The sequence below is a fragment of the Lytechinus variegatus genome, chromosome 4, assembly GCF_018143015.1.
Source record: "Lytechinus variegatus isolate NC3 chromosome 4, Lvar_3.0, whole genome shotgun sequence".
Taxonomy (NCBI): Eukaryota; Metazoa; Echinodermata; class Echinoidea; order Temnopleuroida; family Toxopneustidae; genus Lytechinus; species Lytechinus variegatus.
Genome location: NC_054743.1, coordinates 62,847,979 through 62,867,513, shown reverse-complemented (window position 1 = coordinate 62,867,513; position 19,535 = coordinate 62,847,979). Strand labels below are relative to the sequence as shown.

Genomic DNA, 19,535 nt, shown 5'->3' with positions numbered 1-19,535 from the left:
TCAACCATAACGGGTCTAGAGTGAAGACTAGACTCCAAAGATTCTGTCCTTTATAGTAGAGCCAGCCACAGCACATAGTGAATCTAGCTTCACTAAGAGTGTGTTTATGCTTCCATTGCGAGGACAGAATCAGCGATTTCAAACGTTGATTCAAAACGCCGATCGTAAACGTGGTTCTGGGAGTGCTGTTTATGCTTTTCAGAGCAAATCATGAAGCTGGCTTCGCATCGTAAAGCGAGGTCAAATTGGGCGCGCCTTTTTTCGAAAGTTTTTTTTCCGATTGTTGTTATTACGTGGAGATAACATGGAGTAATACGACTGTATTTGCCCGCGGATTTTCATCTCACCGGAAGCATGTGCCAAATGACGTCATTTAAACACGTTTACGATCGTGGTTCTGTTTATACTTCCTCAGAAAGCCTGATTCTGGTCAAACGACGTTTACAAACGCACCTTTTTGTGAGTTTACGATCGGCATTTTGAAACAGCGTTTAAATGAAAGTAAGCATGGACGCAACCGTGTTTTGGACTAATCACGTTTGGAAACGCTGATTCTGGCCTGAAAAGTGGAAGCATAAACACGGCCTAAATCAGCCTCTGCATTATGCACTATGTGAATGGGGAATACCAACGTCTGTGCCTGCAGACTAGTAGAAAGCCTAGGAAGACCAATAAGGAAACGATGAAGGAGAGAAGAACAAGAGCAACAGAAAAAAGCAAGAGGGAGGAAGAGAAGAAGAAAATGATTTTTAGAAATTAAAGCCCACTGGGAAGTAATGATAATGTTGATATAAACAAAGAGGAATACATTAACTTGATTTCGACAAGAGAGACAAGGAATAATAGTGGTACTCGCATAGAAGTGCCATTTGCCCGGACAGATACTTACAAAAACTCATTCTTTCCAAGAACAATCAGAGCTTGGAATGACTCGAATCCCGATATCAAAAACAAAACATCAGTAGAAAGTTTTAGAGCAACACTCTAACCCACACGTGAGCAGCACGCTGGCGATTTGCAGACTACTGCCCTGCCGGTGTAAACTTCAGAAGGTTCAGAAAAGTCAAAAAGATCATTAAAGAGTTTTCCTTACATTCCTCCTTTTTCAAATGATTTTGATCATTGGAAAATCTTCATTCAAGATTGATCGGGTAATTATTTGTTTTATTATTTTTAGTTTGCAGGAGTTTTGAGTTACTGCATGTCAAAGGCCGCTTTGGATCAATTTACAAGATGTGCTGCACTAGGTGAGTTACACTCAAGGCTTGTGTGATATACAGTGCAATTCAGTTATCTGTGCTGGGGGGTGTTTCAAAAAGATTTATGTATGACTTAGAGTCGCACTTAAATACCAAGTTGCGTACGGTATGAAAGGCTTGACCGCATTGGTCAGATCGTGTCATGAGGACGCGCACTAATGCGTATATATCAATACGATCGCGCGTTGCATATCATGTACGCGTCGGCATTTAAGTGCGACTTAAGTCATGCTTAAATCTTTGTGAAACACCCCCCTGGTATTCAATTTGATACTTAAGCCAGAATTTTAATTATTTTTGTCAGTATTGTGATTTATAGGAAAATCCCTCAATGTCTTTGGTATTTAAATGTATTTTTTGGCTTGGTATAGTGCTTAAATCTAAGTCAGCCTCTTACCCACCTTAAATCTGGCTTGTGTGAAGTTTACAAACGTGCATATATGCAGTCATACATACTCTGAAGAGATTAATTTTTTTCTGCTTCTATTGAATTCAACTGATCATCAGGTTGAGCTCTTTCTTTAAAAATTTTGACTTAATATTGATCTGTAATTGAATGTTTTTTTTTCTTTTATTTTACAGATCTAGCCCCCAAGGGAGTGAGGGTGAATTCTGTCAAGTAAGCATTTCTGTAAACTATATCAGGGAATGTTTTTTTTCCCTGTCATAACCCAGACAGTTATTTGTAGCAGCACTTACTCTGGAAGGAGACAGAAACAATGGGCAAAACATGACAAATTATCCTCTTGTAGTTGCTTGTCTTTTTTAAGTACATGCTAAAAAAAAATTGACATCTTGTATTTGGTTGTCTATGTTATGGATAAACATGTAGTAAAAGGTTTATATAATAATAATATGTTCCATTTGTAAAACGCAGGTACTATAATGACGAATAATTTGTAAACAAATTTTCGGCATTACTCGTATAACTTTAAGATTGCATGCTCGATCTGTAATGAAAATCATAAGTAAAAAAAATTGGAACCAGTGGGATTCGAACCTGCCATCTACTGCTTTCCGGGCAGCGACTTAACCTCCAGGCTATTCTGGTTGTCACGTTGAACTGGAATACATTGAAATACCCTTGATCCTCGTCTTTCTGACGCATTTATATACAAATGCAGTCCACTGTGTACAATAGACAGTAAATAAAGAGGCTTATAATAGGAGGAAATTATAATCTGCCGAAAATTTGTTTACATATTTTGTTTACAAATAGTGCTAGTTTCTGTTTCTGGAGTAACAATAACTGAGCTGCAGAAGGGGGGGGGCTTTGTTTTTAATGGAAATAGCATGAATTATAATAAACCATAAAACAAAATATTTGTTTCCTTTTGATTTCTATAGCCCTGGAGTAACAATAACTGAACTGCAGAAGCGAGGGGGCCTTAGCGATGAAGCTTATGCTAATGTAAGTTGAAACTAAGATGATAATGATAGTGTTAAAAAAATGCAGTGAAATAGAGATGTCTTTCTATAGTGACAGATATTTTATTGCAATAAATCTTGCAGATCAAACTTCTGTTGCTTCCTATCAACAAAGTTAGCCTGGTTTGTGTATCACCCCAAGGCATGATTAGTTGTTGCAGTGTCTTTTAAAGTGATTGGTTAACATTGGTTTGACTTTTTAAAAAATCTGAGCTAGAAGGTCACACTTGTCACCTGTGTCTGTGATATGTTACAAAAATGAAGCGCAGAAAAATTTGCGTTCGAAAATAATTATTTAGTGCTTCCAAAATTGAAATATAAAGTGACCGGAAACACCATCTTCATTTTATCCCATGCACTTATGTGTACTATTTAGGTGTCTATAAGATGCCTATTTACAAAATCAGGGTTTGACTTGTAGTTTTAGCTTTTCATTCTCAATAATGGTTGTTTTCAGGGTTTATTCTAATACATGCACTTGTACTCATGTTTCATCTTGGTTTGAGAATTTTTTTAAATTGGCTGCTCACAGAATTAAACAATACAGTCCGACCTCTCTTATCTGGACGTACGTTGGGACCAGCACCAATCCGGATAAGGGATTTATCCGGATCTGGGAGACCCAATATTAAATACACGCAGCTGCGCTGCCGGCTGCCTCCCCAGGCCACCGGCGGTAGCTACACTATTGTAGTGGGCATACGGTAAAGACAATATTCACTGCAGAGTCAGTGCAAATTATAGGCAGTGTTTTTATGGAAATGAAATCGATCGATGGCCAAAACTCTTGGATAATTTACCTGCTAAAATGACTGAGGTATACATCGAGCATACCTCGAAAGAAAGAGAATGACTCGATGAAACCAAGTTTTAAAATTAGATCATTGCGGCGGGTATCGCAGCTTCGCAATGTCAGCCATTGTTACACTGACTGTAGGCTCAAACATGATAGATGGCGCTGTCCGTATTGAGGCCTAAAGTTAGCTAGCAAGACATGTGTTGTTTTTCCCGCGAAGCAAAAAGAGAAACGTGATGAAATGTTTGCGCTGCACCCTGATTTACTGGAAATTATCATTCCTGAAGTTCTTTTGGTGATTTGTGTGAGATATTTTCATGAAATATATGTTTGGTGTAGGGTGACTATGTTGGGAAATATATGTAATCAAATTGAGTTTACGTATAGGATTGAGTTTAGATTGATATCTTATTTCCTCACGTACCGGTACTAGATTAAAAAAAAAAAAATCTCGGCAAGTGTGCGTCCGGATAATAGAGAGATCCGGATAAGGGGAGGCCGGATAAGAGAGGTCGGACTGTACCTTTAAGCAGTAATGAAGGTGCTAAGCAGCTTCAACAGCAGCTTTCCTTGGATTCTACGATAGTGTGTCGTGGATGAAATGTGAGAATTGAAATATACTACTCTAAGATAACTATTAATGATATATAAACATAGAATAGTCTATACAGTGCGTCCCAGAATAAACGAAACCGAGATTTAGCGATCATTTTTCATAACTTAATCATAAATAGAATAGACAAATGACCTACCAATTTAAAGCTGAGAATCTCCTCTTTCATCTGATATTACTTAGGTTATTTCTTATTCACGCATGAGTGAGCAAAAACAATTTGAAGAAAGGATACCAAAAACTCATTTGGCGGGGGGTATCTGGGTTTCAAAAAGAAAACCACATTTCTGAAAAGTTCAATATCTGCTCTTTAATTTGGTGCCTAAATTACAGAAAATGGTCAAGAAATAAAAAAGTTCTGGTCATTTGAAATAAGGCTTGTATTTCCATAATTTCATGAGATAAACGTGTTTTCACCGGTTTCCCACAGAAGCTTTCGCATGGTGAACAAAAGATTTAATGCATGGCTGATCGTCAACAAAACAGAGTGTCGAGTGAGTTTGAAAGCCAGCCTGGAGAACCTCTTCATTTTATGAAATTATTGAAATTCAAGCCTTATTTCAAATGACCAGAACTTTGTTATTTCTTGACCATTTTCTGTAATTTAGGTATCAAATTAAAGAGGAGATATTGAACTTTTCAAAAATGTGGTTTTCTTTTTGAAACCCAGATACCCCCGCCAAATGAGTTTTTGGTATCCTTTTTTCAAATTGTTTTTGCTCACTCATGCGTGAATGAGAAATAATCTAAGTAATATCAGATGAAAGAGGAGATTCTAAGCTTTAAATTGGTAGGTCATTTGTCTATTTTATTTATGATTAAGTAATGATAAATGATCGCTAAATCTCAGTTTCGTTTTTTCTGGGACGCACTGTATAATATTTGTATGGAGAAACTAAATATTTTAACAAGAAAAGGACCTATTTTGCTACTTGGTAACATGACTATTGCAATATGAATGTAGTTAGTAGTGAATTTGTGTGTTATCATTCAAGTGGACCTAGAGTACATGACTATGCTGCTCACAAAATTGCTTATGCTATATGAACCTGGTCAGATTTGAGGTGTTGCTATACTACAAGGCTACTGGTTCGAATTTGCTTTAAAAACATGAATTTTGTGAAAACGATAAATAGTCGGTACCTCACAACTGGTCCGATGAATTGGAAACGTATATTTTTGTTCTTTGATTGCAGTTCTTGGAGAGGAGTAAGATGACGCACGCCCTCGGCCGCCCAGGAGAAGCCGGTGAGATTGCGGAGAGTATTGCCTTCCTAGCATCGGATGCATCGTCATTCATCACTGGAGCCACCTTGCCAGTAGATGGCGGCAGACACGCTATGTGCCCAAGATAAGAGTTACATCTTTACGTGGTTGTAATGATCCATGTCCATTCATCATCATTCAAATCAGTCAGCTTTTCCCCCTTTCCGAAGGGTTCTTGACTCTAACTTTATGATGACGGCACTCTCTCTTTCCATTTCTTTCCTCGTTCAGACCTACCTTACTGCTTCCTTTCTTCACCATATCTTTCGCAAGATCTTTCCATGTTACCTTTGGTCTTCCATTTCCGTCTTCTTCTCATGCCATCCACTGTAATGATTAATTAATTTTTGTTATAAAAATGTATGTGTAACATGTGTCTTCAGTCATTTGCTGGAGCCATTTTGCCAGTAGATGGCGGCAGACATATTTGCCCAAGAGAACAGTTATACTATGTGATTATTAATTAATCAATTCATGATCTTAATAGAATAATATGTGTTATTCATTACTGGAGCCATCTTGCCAGTTGATGGCGGCAGATATATTTGCCTAAGATAAGGGTTTTATATGTTCATGTGTTTGTAATGACTGATCCATTCATGATATCAATCAAATAATATGTGTCATTCATTACTGTAACCATCTTGCCAGTAGATGGCGGCAGACATATTTGCCCAAGATAAGTTATACTGTGTGATTATGATTGATCAATTGATTATATTAATACAAAATCATGTGTCATTCATTCATTGCTGGAACCGTCTTGCCAGTAGATGGCAGCAGACATGATATGTGCCAAAAATGTGGATTGTATGTTTATGTCATGATAGCTCAATTCATGATTTTGATAGAACATGTGTCATCATTTAAGAGACATGATATAAATTGAATTATTCATTACTGGAGCCATCTTGCTAGTAGATGGTAGGCAGCCTGTGTGATATGTGCCAAACATAAGGATTATTTCTATGTGATTATACTGATTGATCAATTCATGATATAAAGGTACATGTGCCATCATGTATTACTTGAGCTGCCCTACCAGTAGATGGCAACGAACATACGTGCCCGAGATGAAAGCTCTATAGACATTTTTGTATCATTCATTCATTGTTTATTCATTGAATAATGATCATGATATGTAAATGTAATTGCGCACACTGTTTATGGTGCACTGTTTTGAGTACTAAGTTCCATAAGGGCAAGCTATTGTCAATGTGTTGCCAAAGGGGAAGTTTTAGACGTTGGTGTAACTAAATTCTTTGTGAAACACCCCTTTGGATGAACTCGTGAAGTGAAATTGAAGCAAGAGTTGAAAACGGTTTATATTTGACAGCCGGGAAAATAACTCTTTTTTTTCCAAAGACAAAGCAAAACCTGTTTTTTTTGTGTGATATGCATCATATGATGAATGTTATCATTGTATTCAATATTTATGATAGCACTTCATGTAAATGTTTGTAAGTGCTGCATAATTACCACAGCTGTAGCATGATTAGTCACTGTATTAACAGTGGCTGTAGATAAGTTTTGATAGTGGGGGTTGGGGCTAATCATGAATTATTTTTTGTACACTTTTAATTTTAGAAGTTGGAGAGGCCTTAAGCCCCTAGCCACCCAGCCAGCATTTCAAGGAAAAGTCTAACCTCTTGGTACCCCATTCACTTCACCTGGGTGGGGAGTGGTAAATGTGTATAAATGCTTTGCCGGAAGGAAGCTAGCACTGCAGTGGGATTTGAACCCATCGTCACAACTGTGATAAATGGTGGTGATTTTTTTTTACCTGATTGCTACTAAAAAAGGAGGCATAAATGTTTGTAAGCAAGCAACCAGAGGAATAAGTGGAATACACAAATAAAGAGTCCTTCAAAATTGAAAGGTAAAAGCTCAATCTATGTCTTTATTAAAGTAATGTGAATGCCGTCTTAAAACTCCACTGTCACATTCTCCTTGTGAGATTCACCGGTGTTTGAACAATATTAATTTAGATAATTGTTTTCGTACAACAGGCCCAGGTCCACGCAGCTTCTCATTTTTCCTTCTAGTAAGAAGATGCATTCTTATCTTGAAGTAAGATAGAGCAATATGCTTGATAAGAACATAGATATGATTATTGCCAGAAGAGAGGTCAAGCACGTAATATTACATGCCCCGTACAGATAGTACACTCGCCCAGCACATAATATTACATGCTACCAGTCAAGTGGTCAATAAGTCCAGACGCCTGAGGAAGGTCTCCTCTTGTAGTAACCTCTGAAAGCACTTATCTGTTTCACATACTTTTACAACGTCAAGAGAAGGTCTGACCAAACCACCTCCATTTTTCTTTTCGAGCAAGCTTCTTGCCATGACCTCTCCTGTAGTTAATGCAGCAATGCACTCTTCGCAAGAAAGATGTTTTTCTGACATCTTTACAACATATCCAGCAATATATGCTATCACACAGTTCTTATAGTCAGAAAGAGTAGAGACGTTGGGTAAATCTGCGTAATCATGATCTGTCTCAAGTGGGTTCCTTAAAGTCAGGTCATACTTCCCCATTAAGAGCATGTCACTATCATTTCATACATTGGCAGCTCTTGTTGTTGCACTTACTAGAAACATGAAGAATGTTTGTCTCGTCTTGGGCTAGGCAGTTCCCATTAACTCCTTCAATTTCATGGCGAAGAAGCATCTTCCTGTATTATGTCGAGAATTCTCTAGAATTGAAGTGCTAGATCTAACTTTAGGAGGTAGAAGGGTGCCATGCCCACGGTACCCATGTCCACTGCCACTGGCAGGGTCAGCAGGAGGAGGGTTGTAGATGTGGGGTATGGCATTTGCCAGCAGCTTCGGAGGCAATTTACGAAGTCCCAGTTCAAACATTTTGAGCTGTGTCTGATCATACTGCGATTTATCAAAGTGCAGGCTACATACATGAATATGCCTCACCCTTGAGTGATCGAAAACACGGTGTCTTTTGATAAAGTTAAACCATGCCATTTGGTAGGAGCTAAACCTACCTACAGGTCTAGGCATGGGCCTGGGCATCGTATGTACTGTTGTAGTTGAGTAGGTGGACAAACAATGCATCACCATGCACCGATACCCTCAGGAATGCTTCTTTTTTTTTACTTCCCTTTTTCTTTTTTTCTCCGAACCTGACAGCCCATCTTCGTTCTTCATCATTAATCTGTTCAGACAGCTTCGGAGGCAATTTATGGAGTCCCAGTTCAGACATTTTGAGCTGTGTCTGATGATACTGCGATTTATCAAAATGCAGGCTACATACATGAATATGCCTCACCCTTGAGTGATCGAAAACACGGTGTCTTTCAATAAAGTTAAACCAGGCCATTTGGTAGGAGCTAAACCTACGTCCAGGTTGAGGCATGGTCTCGGGCATCGTATGTACAGTAGTGGTTGCGTAGGTGGACAAACAACGCATCACCATGCACCGATACCCTTGGAATCCTTTTTTTACTTCCCTTTTTCTTTTTTCTCAGAACCTGACAGCCCATTGTCGTCCTTCATCATTAATCTGATCACAGACATCACTTTGTCAAAAAAATAATTCCATGAACTTTACATCACCCAAAACATATCGAATTCACCGCGTGAAAATTGAGGTTGATGACTTCCATATTGGTAGTTGGGTTAATCGCTTGTTTTTTATATGTTCATTTCGTTTTATTGCGATGTACATAGAAACAGGGTTGAGGATTGCTGGCTCAAATTCTCTTGTCTCTAAACCTGACACCATACTCATCTGCTACCTGCCTTACCTCTGGTACTTCTGAGCAACATACGTGATCACCTGCATTGAAGCTTGGTTCGATGTGACAGCAGCCACAAGTACACCTGAAAACCCAAAAGAGATGAAGGGATAAAATTGTTTTATTTTGTGATAAAACGTAGCAACAAAGCTTCGCAATCATGTCTACCTTGCTCTTTCCCTTATCAAATAATGTAGATTTGTAATGTAAAAGTGCCATAAAAACAGAAGTGTGCCCCTCCCCCCCCCCTCTTTCGAAAGTGAATGCCTTTTTTTTTTGGCTTGTCAAATTTTTTTGTTTGCGAAATCCCCTTAATTTTTGGTTGAAACGGTCAAATTTTTTCTCGGGGAAAATGAGCCCCCCTTTTGAAAAATCCTGGATCCGCCCCTGAGCCCAACCTCCACAAATGAATAGACCATAATCCTTATCCTTGTATGTTCAGAGGACATGGCTGATCCCAAAATTCTAGGATCTATTGAATTAAAATTAATACAAACTTAACTTTAACCCTATCCCCTCTGAGATCAGGTGTGGATGCAGGATTTTCAAAAAGTGATGGCACATTTTATCCATTGGAAATTTGACAAGCAAAAATAAAAAGGTCACCTAAATTTAAGGTCAATTATTCATCCACCAAAATATTAATTAGCAAAAAAAAGGCTCTCTTTAAATTCCTACGGGGGTTGCGCACTTTCAGCCCCCCCCCCCACCTGGATCCGCGCCTGGAGATATATAAGGACCGGAGCAAATGTGCTACCCAAGGATTTGAAACAAGTAATGAATAGAGATCCATGCCAGGTTGAGCAATCAAAGTTGGCGGTCGGTACAGCTACAGGTCTGTAAGTCTCACTCTCAAGCTACCCTCTCAAGCAAAGTCAGACTCGGACTCGATTTGCCAAGTCTAGGCCTGGAATCTACATGTATGTGAGCTGAACATTTCATTGGAATCATCAAACACAAAACTCGCCACTCTTCCACATTCCCATGAATTCTGTTTTCACGATTATTAGGGAGTCCCGCTTCTCCAACATTATCTCCTGGTTCTCCTCTTGGCAGTGGCTCGTACTCCCTTGGCGCAATATGGCCCCTTCACTCCCTTCATCATCTGCAGCAATATCCCCTTCTTCGCCATCGCTGTCGCGTGACAACTCTAGCGAAATTATTAGATTAATAATGAAAAAAGAAATGATGAAGAGGAAAGAAGAGATTAAGAAAGTGGAAAACATAGAATTACACAATATCAAATCAAATTTTCATTTTTGTTGTGTTGGCTCCTTGATCGGGAATTCCCTAGTCTTCTGTCTTCTTTAACCTATTTTCATGTAGACATGTTAGGTGTCTACCTCCACAGTTTCTACACACTCTCTTGTTTCTACATTCTCTACCACAAAGTTCATCTGTAAGAGCACAACCAAAACACATTCTCTTCAAGAAGAATAATTTTCACTCTTCGATAGGTTTCATCATGAACCTTGCACATCATTTGAGGTGATGGCGGCCATCACAGTAAGGACATGTCGAGATATTGGATCCATCCTCCAGTCTGGAGATAGAAAAGATCTGTGCATTTCCATCTGGAGATCGCCTTGATAGGTTGAACCTTAAAGGTTCCAACTTGGGAAGGTTTGCTCTATCAGTTGCTTTCGTCACAGAGCTTCAAAAATTTTGAAAGAAAAGTTGTGCTTTACCATACAGATCTAAATTGTTCGTCCAAGCACTGTTCTTATCTGTTCATCGAGTTTGTTGACATGATTTTTTTTGCCTCAATTGTGGAGATTGTAAAGTTCTTACATTTCTTGGTGGACCAAAACCATTTTACGAACGTGTTCCATCTGTAGACAAGTTCTATTTTTATCTGCGGCCGGTAACAAGGTTCAAAAGAGCACCCAGGATGGGACCGACGAGATTGGAAATGAGAGGAATGAAGAAGCCTCCTTGCTGAGTGATGTCGCTTTTATTCTTTAAACCATGTTTGGGGAATATCAATGTGACAGTAGGTTATTACAGTCCAGAATTCTTTAAACACGTTTTGTGAATACTACACGATCATCCTTTTGGATTGAACCATATGTAGGGCGTTTGTTTCGATATCCCGAACTATTTTTGATTCATCAATGGTACGTTTATTTTCTCCTTCATCTTGAATCAGTTCTTTCAGTGTCTCATGGGTGGTTGTCGATGAATTCAGGCCATGAAGGGTAAATCCCCTTACCTTACAAGTGATCTTGTTTTTTATTTGTCTTGTAAGAGAAATTTTTTGGTCCACCACATACCAACGTCTGAATGTACTCCTCCCCAGTCTCGTCGATCTCATCTGTCAGATCACCTAGATAATTACCAGTTGGAGGATTGATGTGCGAGAAAGATGAATCTGTTTTAAAGACAACAGAGTCCGTATCACTGTACAATACTCTGTCATCTAACAATTGGAGGACGGAGTACAGCTTCAAACGTGCCAAGGCGGTGGAAAACAAAGTTGTTGAAACTGACCTGTACTTGACTAGAAACTTTCAGGGTTTTGTTTACCTCCTCCCAAATCTGAGTAGTACCACCATTTTCTGACAAACTTAGGCTGATACCAGCAACTTCTTACATCATCTGCCTTTTCAGAAACATGAAATTCCTCTTGTATCGCACACATTTGGCCATGTTCTTCCAGTTTGATTTGCTCCTAAGGCTGAGTTTTCAGTCGCTTTGTCTTCATGAGCTGCACATGACATATATTTTGTAGTGCATGCATATAATACTGGTTTCATGGCAGTGGTAAACGATGCAATTATACGTTCTGATCAATAAAACCATCGCTTTTAGAGAAGTACATTTCAAGAATGTCCTCGGTGTGAATCAGAATGTCCTTGACATCAATGGTTTTATCATTAAGATAGACCAATAAGTCGTTTGCGGTGGTCCAGAACTTCGTTTGGGTTAGGTTATCCCGGTCGGCAAATTTTCCCCACAGTACATTGATAATCATTTAGCGATTGCTCAAAGTCCGAGATTTTTTTCAACTTTGGAAGGATCAAGTTGAATGCCTTCATGTTCCATTAGTTTTCAATATAGTATTGCCATTCTTTGTCTTGGCATGACGGGTAACCAGAAGCCTCTTGTTTGATTTTCATGAAGGCATCTATATATGATGCGAATAGCCCTCCTGTGCATGTAATTGGATCATATGTACTATGGTTCTCAAAATGCCATACCTCAATGATGTTTAGACCAGTGTACCCCTCTTGTTTTATTTTCATGAAGGCATCTATATTCTATGCGAATAACCCTCCTTTGCGTGTAATCGGATCGTATGTACTATGGTTTTCAAAATGCCATGCCTCAATGATGTTTAGACCAGTGTATCCCATTTCTAATGCCTTCTTTATCTCCTCTGACACCCAGACCCCTTCTAAAGCCCTTTCACTATCTGTATGGTGACAAGGGACTCGATGAGGGTCTCCGCGCATGTGTGACACAGGAGAAACGTCAATTTTTTTTCGGATCTGAATGGCAAGACGGGGTGAACTAGACTCCTGGGAGGTATGATATGACATTTGACAAGGCCGAATATCTCTTCTATTGGAGGGAAATCTGATCGTAAGATTTTCGGATGTCCGATAGGGTATTTAGAAAATTTTATTGATATACAGGTAGAGGCTGAATCATGTCTGAATTAATATATTCCTCCCCATTCTCATCGAGCTCGTCTGTCCGGTCACCTAGAAAATTACCTGTTGGAGATTTGATGTGTGGGAAGGAATGATCTGTTTTCTAATGATTGAAGGACAGAATCAGTTTCAAATGTGCCAAGGTGTAGAAAACAATGCAATGATGATATTGGCATTTACGTTTTGATCAACAAACCCTTTGCTCTTAGAGAAGAACATTTCAAGAATGTCTTTGTTGTGAATCTTGACATTTATGGTTTTATCATTAAGATAGCCCAATAAATCGTTTGCGATAGTCAAGAAATTTGTTTGGGTTACATTAGGTTATCCTGTTCGGCAAATTTACCCCACAGTACATTGTTAATCATTTTAGCAATTACTGAAAGTCCGGGATTTTTTTCAACTTCGGAAGGATCCGGTTGAATGCCTTCATGTTCCATTTGTTTGTAATATAATCTTGCCATTCTTTGTCTGTCTTGGCATGACGGGTAACCAGAGGCCTCTTGTTTGATTTTCATGAAGGCATCTATGTATGATGCGAATAGCCCTCCTGTGCATGTAATTGGATCATATGTACTATGGTTCTCAAAATGCCATACCTTAATGATGTTTAGACCAGTGTACCCCTCTTGTTTTATTTTCATGAAGGCATCTATATACGATGTGAATAACCCTCTTTTGCGTGTAATCAGATCGTACATACTATGCTTCTCAAAATGCCATGCCTCAATGATTTTTAGACCAGTGTACCCCATTTCTAACGCCTTCTTTATCTCCTCTGACACCCAGACCCCTTCTAAAGCCCTTTCACTATCTGTATGGTGACAAGGGACTCGATTGAGGGTCTCCGCGCATGTGCAAAACAGGAGAAAAGTCAATTTTTTCGGATCTGAATAGCAAGACGGGGTGAACTAGACTCCTGGGAGGTATGATATGACATTTGACAAGGCCAAATATCTCTTCTATTGGAGGGAAATCTGATCGTAAGATTTTCGGATGTCCGATAGGGTATTTAGAAAATTTATTGATATACGGGTAGAGGCTAGTAAAATCAAGTCTGAATTAATGTACTCCTCCCCATTCTCATCAAGCGCGTCTGTCTGGTCACCTAGAAAATTACCTGTTGATGTGTTAGGATTGATCTGTTTTGAAGACCACAGAGTTGGTATCACAATACAATACTCTGTTATCTAACGATTGAAGGACAGAATAAGGTTAGAAAACAATGCGATGATGATATTGGCATTCACGTTTTGAGCAACAAAGCCTTTGCTCTTAGAGAATTACATTTCAAGAATGTCTTTGTTGTGAATCAAAATGTCCTTGACATGTATGGTTTTGTCATTAACATAGCCCAATAAGTCATTTGTCAAGAACTTTATTTGGGTTAGGTTATCCCGTTCGGCAAATTTACCCCACAGTATATTGATAATAATTTTAGAAGCGGCTCAAAGACCAGGATTTGTCTGGAAGGATCTAGTTGAATGCCTTCATGCTCCGTGTAATTTTTGTATACAGGCTTGTCGCTCTTCGTCAGTCTTAGCATGACGGGTAACCAGAGGCCTCCTGCTTTATTTCATGAAGGCATCTTCCAAGTGCATAACCATTCTGTGTGTGTATTCGGATCGTTGGTACTATGGTTCTCAAAATGCCATGTACTTCTATCACCAAAGATCGTATCTTAAAGTATTTTTCCAAGTTTTTGATACCGTCCTGTACTGGACTAGAAACTTCCATGGTTTCTTTTACCTCCTTCCAAATCTGAATAGTACCTCCATATTCTGACATCCGTGGCTGATACCAGCAACTTCTCACATCGTCTGTCCTTTCAGAAACATGGAATTCCTTTTGTATCGAACACATAGCTGTTTGGCCATGGTCTTCCACTTTGATTTGTTCCTAAGCCTGAGTGTTCAGTCGCTTTGTCCTCATGAGCTGCACATGACTTATATTTTTATTGCATTTATTACTGGTAATAGTGGTTTCATGTTCGTCACAACTAGTTTAAAACTTTCATTCTTGCATGCCTGCTTCTCGGCCCACAGCCAATATTTGCATGAGGCATCTTTGCACATATATCAAATCCCTAAGATTAGAGGTAATTTATTGGAAGATATTGTGGGTAGGCATACATTTTAACAGTAAACATATTGACTGCTTATTGTGCAACTGCATGCAGACAACAATTTTTTTTCTTCATATCCCATGGCAGAGTTAAATTGTATCTACCACAGTAGCCTCTGCCCCTCGTCTCATAGCATCCATACTTTTTAGAAGCTTTTCCTTCTCTGCATGATGCTTTCTTCGCAACTTCATTCTCTGTTTTGAGCTATCCGCTAGTCTGCTAATGGCCATGTTTCTCTACTTAATCTAAAGAGCGATTACCTCTAGTCATTGATGAAGAAGAGGCGGTTGGCTTTCATTTTCAATTGCAGTTTTTCTCCCATTTGAAGTTCATCCGGACTCGCATTAAAACGCCGGCTCAGGGATTCTTCTAAGACGGCAGATTCTCTTGTTCTAGCAAACTCTGCCTTCTTGGAGGCTTCCCTAAAAAAAGAAGAGGAATCAAGAAGACAGGTTTGCTTGCTTGATGTGGAGATTATACTACTCAATTTGGGTATCTTCTAAAGGATCGTATCTTAAGGTAGTTTTCCAAGTTGTTGATACCGTCCTGTACTTGACTAGAACCTTCCAGGGTTTCTTTAACCTCCTTCCAAGTCTGAATAGATAGTATCTCCATATTCTGACAATCCGTGGCTGATACCAGCAACTTCTCACATCATCTGTCCTTTCAGAAACATGGAATTCCTTTTGTATCGAACACATAGCTGTTTGGCCGTGGTCTTCCACTTTGAGTGTTTCCTAAGAATAATGTGTTCAGTTGGTTTGTCCTCAAGAGCTGCACATGACTTATATTTTCATTGCATTTATTACTGGTAATAGTGGTTTCATGTTCGTCACAACTAGTTTAAAACTTTCATTCTTGCATGCCTGCTTCTCGGCCCACAGCCAATATTTGCATGAGGCATCTTTCCACATATATCAAATCCCTAAGATTAGAGGTAATTTATTGGAAGATATTGTGGGTAGGCATACATTTTAACAGTAAACATATTGACTGCTTATTGTGCAACTGCATGCAGACAACAATTTTTTTTCTTCATATCCCATGGCAGAGTTAAATTGTATCTACCACAGTAGCCTCTGCCCCTCGTCTCATAGCATCCGTACTTTTTAGAAGCTTTTCCTTCTCTGCATGATGCTTTCTTCGCAACTTCGTTCTCTGTTTTGAGCTATCCGCTAGTCTGCTAATGGCCATGTTTCTCTGCTTAATCTAAAGAGCGATTACCTCTAGTCATTGATGAAGAAGAGGCGGTTGGCTTTCATTTTCAATTGCAGTTTTTCTCCCATTTGAAGTTCATCCGGACTCGCATTAAAACGCCGGCTCAGGGATTCTTCTAAGACGGCAGATTCTCTTGTTCTAGCAAACTCTGCCTTCTTGGAGGCTTCCCTAAAGAAAGAAGATGAATCAAGAAGAAGACAGGTTTGCTTGCTTGATGTGGAGATTATACTACTCGATTTGGGTATCTTCTAAAGGATCGTATCTTAAGGTAGTTTTCCAAGTTGTTGATACCGTGACTAGAACCTTCCAGGGTTTCTTTAACCTCCTTCCAAGTCTGAATAGATAGTATCTCCATATTCTGACAATCCGTGGCTGATACCAGCAACTTCTCACATCATCTGTCCTTTCAGAAACATGGAATTCCTTTTGTATCGAACACATAGCTGTTTGGCCATGGTCTTCCACTTTGATTTGTTCCTAAGCCTGAGTGTTCAGTCGCTTTGTCCTCATGAGCTGCACATGACTTATATTTTTATTGCATTTATTACTGGTAATAGTGGTTTCATGTTCGTCACAACTAGTTTAAAACTTTCATTCTTGCATGCCTGCTTCTCGGCCCACAGCCAATATTTGCATGAGGCATCTTTCCACATATATCAAATCCCTAAGATTAGAGGTAATTTATTGGAAGATATTGTGGGTAGGCATACATTTTAACAGTAAACATATTGACTGCTTATTGTGCAACTGCATGCGGACAACAATCTTTTTTCTTCATATCCCATGGCAGAGTTAAATTGTATCTACCACAGTAGCCTCTGCCCCTCGTCTCATAGCATCCATACTTTTTAGAAGCTTTTCCTTCTCTGCATGATGCTTTCTTCGCAACTTCGTTCTCTGTTTTGAGCTATCCGCTAGTCTGCTAATGGCCATGTTTCTCTACTTAATCTAAAGAGCGATTACCTCTAGTCATTGATGAAGAAGAGGCGGTTGGCTTTCATTTTCAATTGCAGTTTTTCTCCCATTTGAAGTTCATCCGGACTCGCATTAAAACGCCGGCTCAGGGATTCTTCTAAGACGGCAGATTCTCTTGTTCTAGCAAACTCTGCCTTCTTGGAGGCTTCCCTAAAGAAAGAAGATGAATCAAGAAGAAGACAGGTTTGCTTGCTTGATGTGGAGATTATACTACTCGATTTGGGTATCTTCTAAAGGATCGTATCTTAAGGTAGTTTTCCAAGTTGTTGATACCGTGACTAGAACCTTCCAGGGTTTCTTTAACCTCCTTCCAAGTCTGAATAGATAGTATCTCCATATTCTGACAATCCGTGGCTGATACCAGCAACTTCTCACATCGTCTGTCCTTTCAGAAACATGGAATTCCTTTTGTATCGAACACATAGCTGTTTGGCCATGGTCTTCAACTTTGGTTTGTTCCTAAGAGTAATGTGTTCAGTTGGTTTGTTCTCATGAGCTGCACATGACTTATATTTTTATTGCATTTATTACTGGTAATAGTGGTTTCATGTTCGTCACAACTAGTTTAAAACTTTCATTCTTGCATGCCTGCTTCTCGGCCCACAGCCAATATTTGCATGAGGCATCTTTCCACACGTACCAAACCTGTAAGACTAGGAGTAATTTACTTGAAGATGTACAGTAGACATATTGACTACTTTTTGTGCAACTGAATGCAGACAACTATTTGTTTTCTTCATATCCAATGGCAGAGTAAATTGCAAATTGCACACTGCATCAGTGTTGTAAACGTTTGTTCTTTTATTTGCACAGGGACCGTGTTCATTGTTAGCTGCCATAGCACCTGAAGCTTCATAGCCCAGAGCAACAAGTAGACAAGGTTCTTACTTATAAAAACGGGCCCCCACTTGGCTGCATAATATGATTTCCGGCTAAACGTGCTTACAGGCAAGTTCGCTGAAAATGAAATCTCTCGGTTTGGCCTTGTCACTGAACTGATGGCATGCTGATTGCTAGTATAATCTGCATACATGTAGTACGGTACTCACACGTATTGCGAGGTACGGCTACTACTCACTGGTGTTGACTTTGCACATTGTTTTCACGTTCCTTAGTTATGTTATTCCCATGGTTTTTGATTTTATACATGGAGCTTATCTGCTTATGGACACATTTCGACATTGCACCATCTTCGTTAAATTTACTTCTTCAGTCTTCGTTCCGGTATTGCCGTCTTCTCTACAATACACACCAAAGACTTGGGGGACTATTATGCACACTGCATCATTGGTATAAACGTTCTTTTATTTGCACCGGGACCATGTTCATTGTCAGCTGCCATAGTATCTTAAGCTTTATAGCCCAGAGCAAAAAATAGACAAGGTTCTTATTTAGTCCTTTTTATAGCATCTACCACAGTAGCCTGTGCCCCTCCCCTGATAGCATCTGTACTTTTTAGAACCTTTCCTTCTCTGAATGATTCTTTCTTCACAACTTTGTAAACAGCACCTCATCCTCAGTTTTGTTGGTGAGGCTGCCACCAGCAGCTCATGTGTGGTCCTTCCGTAGGGGCTCATCACAACACTCAAGAAGCTGTACAACCTTGTCTTTCCCAGTGATCTTAGTGGCATCAACATAGTCGGACCACCGTGACTTGAAGTATGCCCATTCCTCGCTGGTGCCAGCAGCAGCAGCAGCAGCAATCGTTGGTCTCTTGACCTTCTCAACCTTTGCGGCTTGTCCAGAGGTGTAAATGGTACTGTGGGTAGTTAAGAGGGCAGCATCAAGGTCTGGTGTGGAGTAGTCACAGCCGGGTATTGGGCAGTCAACGGTAGGCATGTTGGAGAGTTGACCGTGTTCATAAATAAGAACCTAGTCTATTTCAAAGCTGCCAATTAGTACTGATTTTCAGTATTTAGTACTGAAAAGTGAGAGAAATACTGTTTGTTTCATGTAAAATACTGATTTCTAAAGTTTCAGCTTTATGTCTTGTCCTATGTTTTTTTTTTTAAATATTGATTTCCTCACTGAAATACTGATTTTCAGCTTTAAAATACTGAAATGTTCTTTTTCAGGTTGGCAGGACTGCTATTTGTTGTTCTGGGCTATGGGTATTGGGCAGTCAACGGTAGGCATGTTGGAGAGTTGACCGTGTTCATAAATAAGAACCTAGTCTATTTCAAAGCTGCCAATTAGTACTGATTTTCAGTATTTAGTACTGAAAAGTGAGAGAAATACTGTTTGTTTCATGTAAAATACTGATTTCTAAAGTTTCAGCTTTATGTCTTGTCCTATGTTTTTTTTTTTAATATTGATTTCCTCACTGAAATACTGATTTTCAGCTTTAAAATACTGAAATGTTCTTTTTCAGGTTGGCAGGACTGCTATTTGTTGTTCTGGGCTATGAAGCTTCTGATGCTAACAATGAACATGGTCCCTGTGCA

General features: G+C 39.3%; 1 protein-coding gene and 1 long non-coding RNA gene across 6 annotated transcripts in view; one reads left to right on the top strand and one right to left on the bottom strand.

Annotated features, from left to right (window-relative positions):
• Window positions 1–7,239, top strand: part of LOC121414480 (3-oxoacyl-[acyl-carrier-protein] reductase FabG-like) — a 33,106-nt gene extending 25,867 nt beyond the window's left edge. For all 5 annotated transcript variants that reach the window (XM_041607669.1, XM_041607672.1, XM_041607670.1 and 2 more), the window contains exons 6-9: window positions 1,178–1,247; window positions 1,842–1,878; window positions 2,607–2,670; window positions 5,293–7,239. In XM_041607669.1, coding sequence (XP_041463603.1) covers window positions 1,178–1,247; window positions 1,842–1,878; window positions 2,607–2,670; window positions 5,293–5,451 — 330 coding nt within the window. In that variant the 3' untranslated portion in view covers window positions 5,452–7,239. The remainder of the gene's footprint in view (window positions 1–1,177; window positions 1,248–1,841; window positions 1,879–2,606; window positions 2,671–5,292) is intronic.
• Window positions 7,240–9,665: 2,426 nt separating this feature from the next.
• LOC121414481 lies at window positions 9,666–19,064 on the bottom strand. The gene is made up of 2 exons (XR_005969862.1): window positions 16,420–19,064; window positions 9,666–15,461 (listed from the first exon to the last, which is right to left on the bottom strand). It is a non-coding gene; the product is annotated as an uncharacterized LOC121414481 (long non-coding RNA).
• Window positions 19,065–19,535: the final 471 nt, after the last annotated feature.